This window comes from Mangifera indica, unplaced genomic scaffold (genome assembly GCF_011075055.1).
Source record: "Mangifera indica cultivar Alphonso unplaced genomic scaffold, CATAS_Mindica_2.1 Un_0020, whole genome shotgun sequence".
Classification (NCBI taxonomy): Eukaryota; Viridiplantae; Streptophyta; class Magnoliopsida; order Sapindales; family Anacardiaceae; genus Mangifera; species Mangifera indica.
The window spans coordinates 317,126-327,088 of NW_025401112.1; the positions used below are offsets into that span (position 1 = coordinate 317,126).

Below are 9,963 nucleotides of genomic sequence, written 5' to 3' on the forward strand. Positions count from 1 at the left end.
CCTCCGAGAGATAGTTTGAGTGACAATAGAGAAGACTCTATGCATAAAAAAGCATAGGTATGCTTAAGCAATTTTGATTTATCTTTACATTCTTTTGCTCAAGAGATATACCCATTGAAACAAGTGAAACCAATCTATTCTTTCACATTTAGCTACAGGAATTATGATCTTTCTTTGCTCAAAATTATGATATATCTCTACTTTGAGTCAGATCACTCTTCTATAGTTGAACCGATTATACCAAATAAGTAAAATTTTAGGAGTCATCAATTTTACGCTCAAGAGTTTAATTTTTGTATGAATTTTTACTTATATATATATTTTTTTATCATTTAAATTACTTTTAAGAGTGCATACTTAAATAATTTTGAAATATGCTGTTGACTCCAAAGCTAATAGATATGCAGTTAGTGCTTATAATGATGTTACATCAAATCAATATCATGGAATCTTGTTTCATGCTGAATCTATCTCCACTTTGATATCTGGTTGGCTGCATTTCCTCTTCATCTCCCTTTTTCCCTTTATATTATTTCTTCCACGCCTGAAAAAGTTAATATCATTCAAGCAAGTGGGCAACACTTTGATTTCATGCTTTAAAATGGGTGGATGATTCTTCGTCTGCTTGTCGTTTTCATGGACATAAAGTTGCAGGTCTTGTCAGCATACTTACAGATTCTATCCTGACAAAACCAGTCATCATACACTCCCAGCTGGTTTGGATTTCACTGGCTGATTCCGACTCCCACTGTCGTGGAGCTAGTTATTAGATTTACAATTTTATTTATTTAATATGGGTGATTTCATCTAAAAAAATAATTTTACAATTATATGAATAAAAGCTTTTTTAATAAATACAATCATATTCAACCCATAAATAATTATTATTATATAAATGGTTCTGATAATTATTTTATATATTATTAAATTTATTATATCATATTAAAATAATAGGATTTAATTTAGACTAAAATAAAATTATACTTAATAATAATAATAATAAGATATGTTATTAATACTGTCAAACTATAGGTTGTTGATGACATTTTTTATTATAAACTAATATAAACAATTCGAAATTTTGCACAAGATATATATGATAGTAATGATTGGAGTTTGAAAAGATTCAATAAATCTGTTACAATTGTCTGAAACTTAATATGAATATGAGTGTGAAAGTTGAGTAAATAAGAAATAATAATACCAAAACTTTTTATGTTGTTCAATCAAACGATTGAAATGTCTACATTTACAGTGTTCTCACTAGTCTATAATGTTATATAAGGATCATTATTTTTAATTTTTCTCTTTTTATATACATATTTTTTTTTTAGGGAAAAGACCTTTCCGGAATTTGTTGAGGCATTGATACTCTAAAACCAATCAGTTTAGCAATATGCACACGGCAAGATCCATATATATATATATATATATATATATATATATGTATGTATGTATGTATGTATGTATGTATATATAAAAAAAATTGTGAGTCATACATGTATATTTATAGTTATTTTATAAATATTTGTATCTTCAGTATTTTCTTAATCTAAGACACAAATAATACAACAAAATTATTATTATATTAAATAAGTATATCAAAAGGTAATGACAAATCCCACATATCAAGAGTATTTACCACAATCTGATACAACATACGAGTGTATATTAATTAGATATTTATTGTCTGACATGAGATTTCTAGAATATTTAGAATGCGAATAAATCAATCCTTGATCTTGAGATTTCAAAATAATCCCATTGTATATAAAATTTGACCCCTATATGATGTTGTAAAGTTCTAAATCGAGCTCCAAAGATCCTTACATAATTTTTGTTCTCCTCTAAAACTTCACAATATTACATTTATGCGAATGTTAACGTTAGCATAAGATCCTTCCCACAACCATGCTTTGATATTCAAGATAGTAGTTTAGTTTTTAACCATATAATTGCTTTCGCAAGATTCTTAATATACATAGATGGATAAGAGTGCAAGTGGGGAGTGGAATCCATGTCGTATACGATTTCAATTCAATGCACCTAAATTTTTTAAAATCATCTTATTATTTTGGTCAAAGGACTTTTTCCTACCCAATGTTTAATTTATTTTCAAATGCTTACTATAAAATTTTAAAAACTCAAATACCTATCTTTTTGTTAAAATTATTTGTTAGAGTTAAAAATAAAATCGTCATTTAATAAAATATTTTTAAAAAACTAAAATTTTATCTTATTTTCTCATTTAGTTTAAAAAATTAACTTTTTTTTATACAAAAGTTTGAAAAGTTTACTTTTTTCTTAGAGTCTTTTTCTTTTTTCTCCAATAATTGAAATTTGTTCTTGTTGTTGACCAACATTTCCACCATCTTTTTCTCCTATCATCAAACTTCCCACCATCTCATTTTCGTCACATCTTTGTCTGATGAATCATCTTTCTTTGGTTGACAATTAACATCTCTATAATCGTTTGATGTCGTTCTTTAATTACGAAGATGAATTATTTTTGTTTGGCTAAAAAGACAAAGATGATAAATCGTCTTCGTCTCTTCGTCGAACAAAAGTGACTTGTCTTTGTTTGAAGAAAATGAGATGTTGGAAAGGTCAATGATAAGAGAAGAAGATAGTGGAAAGATTGGCTAACAAAGGGAATGGATTCTGATCATCAGAAAAAAGAAAAAAAAACTATAGAGGGAAAAGTGAATTTTTTAAATTTTTGGATAGAGAAAAATTATTAATTTTTTAAACTAAACAGGAGAAATAAGATAAAATTTTAATTTTTAAATATTTTTTTATTACATAACGAATTTATTCTTAATTATAATAAAAAATTTTAATAAAAAGGTACATATTTAAATTTTTTAAAATTTTACATATGTGAGTGGAGCGTTTGTCAAACCTTGGGTGGGAATAAGTCTTTTGGCTTATTTTATATATATAAAATATATGGCACATGGGTGGCTGTTCTCCATTTCTTTTATTTTAATTTATAGGATTTGGCCTCCACATCATGTCTCATTCGGCATTCCATCCTTTTAGGAGGATGACAATTCCAATGTACAGTTCTACAAGGCGTGCCCATTCTTCCGCCACATGCAATTCTGTTAATTATATGTAGCGGCCACTGGCCATCCAAAAATAGGATAACGTAATTGATTAGATAAACAATATTTTCAAAAAGAATATCAAACTTAATTTATGTTGAGTTTCCAAATTCAAATTTAAATTTAAATTCAAATTCAACTTACTTAAAACCTAACATAACTTCGAGCCCGGACAAAAATGAACCTCTAACTATTGCGTCAACTCTAGTTAGTAAAAATATATATTATTTATGTATTAAATACGTTATTTTAAATTTTTAAAATTAAAATATATTAAACATATATTTTACACATTTTTTTTTGTATAAAACAAGTATTTTTGCTGTTTTAAATATTTTTTTATGAATTTTTAAAGTACAAAAATATCTATGATATTTTTAATTAATTACTATAATATCATAATTATATATAATAAAAAAAACTTAATTTTTTGTTATTTAAATCATTAATGCGTATTTTATACTTTCAATGGTTTTATGAACACAATCTACGGATCTCTTATATACGTTAATGATCTTAATTCAAATATTAATAAATTATAATATTTTAATGATGATTTGATAAAAAATTTATAAAATAATAATTTAAAGTTTATTTAATAGTTATTTATATTTTTTATATTTTATAAAAAAATTTATAAAATAATATTATTTTAAGGAGGTTGAATTTTTTATTATATATTATATTATATTATATTATATTTAATTGGCAACTTTTAGGCTAATAATCATAAAATAAAATAAGAAAATATTATTAAAAATAGCAAATTGCTACAAAGTCTGTTCTAACTTATTCATTTACAAAGATTTCCATTTTCCTAAGCTTAAATTACTCCACCACCACCTCCATCTTCAACTTAGAATATTGAAGCGGTCAGTCTTCTCTTCAACTCCTTGCTGCAATCACATTAAAAAACAACACAATACTACATCAACATCATTTCATATGCATTTGAAAATTTTTTCGAAAAGTATTCAATTGAATATTTAGATAATACGGAAATTTTCGTTACCTCATTAGTTGCCTATCAAGGCTTGAAGCTGACAAAAATCCTCTGTTCTCTTCAGCTCTTCTCAGAAGATAAGGCATAACCGTGTCAATTGGTCCATAAGGCATATATTTGCTCACTTTAAACCCTGCATTTCTCAGTCCAAACGACAACGCATCCGACATTCCATACAGCTGAGCGAATTCAACTCTCGAGTTTCTCTTATCGATCCCCAGATCCCTCGCCTTCGCCACCGCCATTTGCCCTGATTTAACATTGTGGGTTGCAAGAACAACGCCGCCGGAGCCATCGGCGATCTTATCAAGCATGAAGGAAGCACAGTCATTGAAACACGCATGAGTCTCCTCTATGCTGTTGTGAATCGGCGATTCAAACCCTAAAGAAGATGCGATCTTACTTTCGCTTGACATGTAGGCTCCTCTCACCAGCTTATACCCCATCGGAATTCCCATTTTCCTGGCGGCTTCCGTCGCAAGTAACAGTCTTTCTTTCGCATCCTTCAAATACGTTTGAATTGTGTTATATACAATCAAATTATCACCTTTATTATACGTAAGCGCCGACGCGTATGTTGAATAATCAATGGCGGGTTGCACCGCCGTGTCCTCCGCGTCCACCACCAACGGAATATTCCCTTCCTCGCACGCTCGACAGAGTTTTATTATTCTTTCATAACTCTGTTGGAGTTCGTTTTCTTCTTCTTGCGTCAACGGCTCTGGTTTTTCAAGTGTGTGATATAACGGGCTGTTGTCCGCGAAAATGGGAAAATCGTGGAGCTTCCATGGGAGATTGAAAGAAGAATCCTTCTGTTGCCATCTCAATAAATCGCTGACTCGCTTCAATAAACTCATTGGGCAAATCGCCGAGACTTTCAGTACCACAAAGCTCACCTGTTAAATTGAAAATTCAATTTCAGACATGACAATTCAAAGATTTCGTCGCGATTAAAGCTTTGACTAACAGATGTACAGAAATTTCTGCCATTATTTTAAAAATGCTGGTCTTATCCTGCCATGTCGGCCTCAAAATATTCAGTCTTAAATTGTACACGTCATTTTGAAAAATCTTGTTGACGGCGTTAATGGCGGGCTGTTTCTTTACTTTTCTTATCTGGAGATGACAGGAAGAAATCTGTCCGCTTTTTCAGCTCTCTAACCGCCGTCTGCCGGCGGAGCAAATAGCCTAATTGACTCAAGTTTCCAGAAATTTTTCTTGGATTAATTGGATAATCATTGATAATTAAGAAGTCAAAAAAACTAAAGATTATAACAATATATATATATATATATATATATATATATATATACTGAAATTGAAAGAAAAATGAGAATCTTACCGCAGATGGATCAAGAGACTTTGCAGATTCAGCTGTCTGTAGAAACCCCCGCAAATTTTTATCGCATTCATTTTTATCATCCGTATGTTCCACTGAATAAAACAGCATCCCTCTCAAACCGGTCTCGTTTATTTTCTCGATGCAACGTTCAGCCTCAGCGGCGGATTCGCCGGCGCAGAAATGTTCGTAAAAGGTGTGTCTAACGAGGCCAGTGATGATTTCGCGGGAGATATCAATGTCCATTAGCCTGGAATTCATAACCCACAAGCCGAGATCAACGACGGGCCCGACGGCTGCGATGTTGAGGTTCAACAAGGAACGTAGCAACTTGGCCGAGGAAATCGTTCGGAAAAGCTTCTGATGGTCGTGAGTGTTAAGCGTTGAGGAACATGGGTCGTGTTTTTCGATGGTCGGGTTGGGTTTCTCCGCAAAATTCAGTGGGGAGACGGAGGTTAGGGAGGAAGAAGCAGAGCTGAGCGGCCTTGTAAAGGAGCGGGCGTTGTGGAGGAGCTTTGGTTGGAGAAAACGAATGGCCATAGACGTTTGAGATCAAGCCTTTTCCTCCTCTGCTTTGGGGGTCTCTTTAGCTTTGGGAAACTGGAATTTCTCCGTCCGATTCTGCTTCTCTTTTTATAAATGTGAAAAAAAAGCAGAATGAGTTAAACGTTCGCAGACGGAGGGTTTATGTAGGGAAATTAAAGGTTTGCTGACGTGTAAATTGATATATATTTATAGTAAAAATAAAATAAAAATATGCTGGCTTATTGATTTCCTTTGGGTCCTTAAGGTTTGACTTAAGTACCTTAGGTCCAATAGATTTGAAATAGCATTTATCAAATCAAAATATAAATATATAGATGCTAGCCGAAAATTCTCGGAAAATCATTATTTCAATCTTTTACAAAATTATCTCATATTAATAATAGAGATGAATTTGAACCAACTTATCTTGAGGTCAATTGTTAGCTCGATTCATTTGAACTCAAACCATAAATTAAATTCAGGTTCAATACAATATTATTAAGCTTGAGCCATGTGAGTGTACAATTCGATAGACTCGTAAATAACTTAGGAATGTAGAAAAAACGAAGTTATTTAACAAATTCAAAATGATGTTGTTTCTGTATTAATGTTACGTTATATAAGCAACACAAAATGATATTATTTATTATATTTTTGTTCTAAATATATAGAGTCAAGTTTGAACATTACTTGTTGTATCGTGCTCAATTTATATCCTTCAAAACTTTTCAAAATTTAGCTTAGACTCAAGCCCAACTCCCCCTTTGCCAAGCCAAGTTTGAGCAAAGTTAAATTTGAGTATATCCTAATTAAGAGGGATCTAAATGTAATTATTAGATTATACTGGACCGGAAATACCTAAGTCAAACTTTAAGGACCCAAAAGATCCCTTATCATTATATAGAGTCTTGTAATTTTATTTTATTGTTGTTTCTATTTTTGTTTTTTCCGTTGGAGGTTCGCGCCTATTTCTTCTTGTTAAAGGACAAAATAGAACTACTTTCCCTCTTTTTCACAAATAATAAAATTATAAAATAATTTTAAAAATAAAAGCAATATTTGGAAAATTATAAATTACGGTTTGGGATTTTTGTTCCAAATTGAAAACTCATTTATTAGGCTTCATAAAATATAATAATGATAATATTTTTGAATATTTAATTATATAATAATATATATATTTAATTAAATATTTAAAGTTAATTAATATGATACTTAATAATATTATGTTTTTCATTAAGTATTCATATGCTATTAATTAATGTGACTTCCTTAAATAATGAGACCTTAATTGCCCAACATTTCCATTTTAAGATTAATATTTTTAATATATTTCCTTAAAAAAATTTAAAAAGATACTTGAAATTCAGTTGACATGTGTGTACCATAAAAAATTAATAAAATTATGTAAACAAATAATATATATAATTTTATATATAAACAATAATATATTATCATATGATCAAATATTTAGTTAATAAAAATAGAAATTATTCATATTTTCATTTAATTTACATTTATATACACCGCTTTGAATTTTTAAATCTAAAATATATTAAATGTGTATTTTATATGTTTTTCATATTAAACGCATATTTTTTTCTCTTTTTATGTTTTTTGTCTTTTATAAATTTTTTAAAGTATGAAAATATTCCTTACGTTTTCAATTAATTACTATAATATCATAATTATATAAAAAATTTAAACTTTTATCATTCAAATCCCTAATCTCTTCTAATAATTTTTTTTTTGCGATAATTGAATCTTGTTAATATATTATGTTATATTAAATTTAATAATTAATTAGATACTTTACATTTAAATTGTCAACTAAAATATCTATAAAAGGTGTTAAAATTATAATTAATATTATCATTTTTTTTAAGCATATTAAACCCGTATATATACGTTTCGTATCTTTTTTTATTTGAATTTTATGACCATTTTCGATAAACTATTTTTGACCATTTATTGTATTATACCTATATAATTTTCATACCATTTTTTCTGTATTTACTAACTAGGATTTAATGTTATTTTATTTTTAATTTAAAATTATCCAATCATATTATGATACGTCACTGTTTGTACACATAACACCGCTCTTCTTAAAAATGGTTGTTGCTGACTCATGCTTAGGTGGAGTTGCATCATTTGATAACTTTGAGATTAAAATTAGAATTTAGTTTCTGTAATTTTTTCCCAAATTGATAATTTACTAATTTGCCCTAAATTAAATTTTATTAATTGTAAGCTCTGGAATGGGGTAAATTCTAGACACAAAGACAAGTAGATGGTGGGCTTGCTGAACCACCCCATGTTCAACGTTGCTTCTTCTGGATTCATCTTTTTATTTTGATAATAAATTGAAGATAAGGTTTTCGATAACAAGATTCAAGTATGGCAGTTGGGGGGATTTGGTTGTTGGGATTGAATGAATGATTTCGTTTTCATTTCAGAAAGCTCCATTAATCATATACAAATTCATTTGGCCGATGGGAACAGCCTAATTTCGTATGTTTACAAATGAAGAGTACAAACAAGTTAATTTCAAATTAGAGTTTTAGTTTAATAGTTAGATTCAAGATTAATTTGTTGTTTCATTTTATAATACTATTTATTTTATCGATGATATTTTTATCCCTCCATTGATACTATACATCATATTGTTAACCCTCTAATGATATTATATATCGACTTAAACAAGTTCATACTAGAGATGATAAGTTTTACTCGAGTTTGAATTAGCCAGACTTAGATTAAACCTCCATGGAAGAGGAACAACAAGAAGAATTTAACATATCCACCCACTATATAGTTAAAGAGGATTTCTTTATAATCATCTGTGATTTGCTTTTATTGCCACAACTTAATTTGGGGTTTTAATATATATTAGGCATCTTGCACCATGGATAACTAAATATTGTGGCAAAAATAAGAATCATTTGACAAGTGATGCAGGCAACAATCAGACAGACCATCTCTCATCAGCCAAAAGAATCAGATAGACAAAATTGCCAAACATGTGTGGCAGGAAATGGAGATGTCTTAATTTACATCTTGACAGGTGCCCATCTTTTTCCAAGTCCAACAAAGAAAAGAGTACAGAAGAGCAGCAGGGGAGGCAATTTGGTTGCTTTGCTTTAAAGAGGATTGCAGTGACAATGAATATAGATAAGAAGTTGTGTTAGCAAAAGAGAGATTATTTTTATGCATACACATCGTGTTGATCAATATATATTACTGGACAAAGATAAAAAACATGTCTAAGCCTGATAGCAATGAAATTACATCATAAAATACCATACACAATCTGGCCACAGGCAATTTGAGGTAGAGAATTTGATAACTTCCCTCGGATTTCCTTTTACGATTATAGTTCTTATACTGTCCTAAACTCATAGAACTACAAGCAAAAAATCTTATACCATTGCAGTCACTCCAGCCATTGCACTCTTTAGAGAACCAGGTGAAGGCGGATCTCCTGCAGTTCAAAAGCAAGACAGTGTTAGACCTGATCAACAAGTTGTAAAAAAAATTCCTAATAAACTCCGGCCTTGATGCCAGATAACACTGTTAGTCCAAGAATCTTGATAAGATGGCCTCCCAGACCTATGAACAATAGCAGCAACAAAGTGCACAAACTGTTGAACATTTTTTAATAAATATACAAGTGTAGCTACAAGGGAGTGTCCTTCTAAATACTACTGGTTAGTATTTTTGCTCTGGGTGGAAATCTTATCTTTGTACAAATAATAAAATTATGCTGTCCACTTAGAATATACAAATGGCTACACATTTGATATATGTTATTAAATGATTTGGTGATTTTAAATTAAAGATAAAATAATACCCAATCAAATGATGACATATTATATATGTACTCAACTATACACAAAAATAGGTATGCACAACATTGCTCTTGTACAAAAGTGCAAATGTATCAAACATTACTAGCTAAGTTTACACAACTGTCCAGATTTCAGGTA

General features: G+C 29.8%; 1 protein-coding gene across 1 annotated transcript; it reads right to left on the reverse strand.

Annotated features, from left to right (window-relative positions):
- Window positions 1-3,837: 3,837 nt before the first annotated feature.
- Window positions 3,838-6,100, reverse strand: LOC123205945 (proline dehydrogenase 2, mitochondrial-like). Its single transcript, XM_044623021.1, has 3 exons — window positions 5,453-6,100; window positions 4,120-5,006; window positions 3,838-4,003 (listed from the first exon to the last, which is right to left on the reverse strand). Exons 1-3 carry the CDS (start codon window positions 5,987-5,989, stop codon window positions 3,964-3,966), a joined length of 1,464 nt encoding a protein of 487 aa, XP_044478956.1. The 5' UTR covers window positions 5,990-6,100; the 3' UTR covers window positions 3,838-3,963.
- Window positions 6,101-9,963: the final 3,863 nt, after the last annotated feature.

Bases quoted from the DNA above. Each gene is read 5' to 3' on its own strand.
- LOC123205945 (XM_044623021.1), bottom strand. From the start codon at position 5,989: ATGGCCATTCGTTTTCTCCAACCAAAGCTCCTCCACAACGCCCGCTCC. The intron at 5,007-5,452 runs GTAAGATTCTCA...TCAATTTAACAG, and splicing joins AGTCTCTTGATCCATCTGCG to GTGAGCTTTGTGGTACTGAA. The intron at 4,004-4,119 runs GTAACGAAAATT...ATGTGATTGCAG, and splicing joins CTTGATAGGCAACTAATGAG to CAAGGAGTTGAAGAGAAGAC.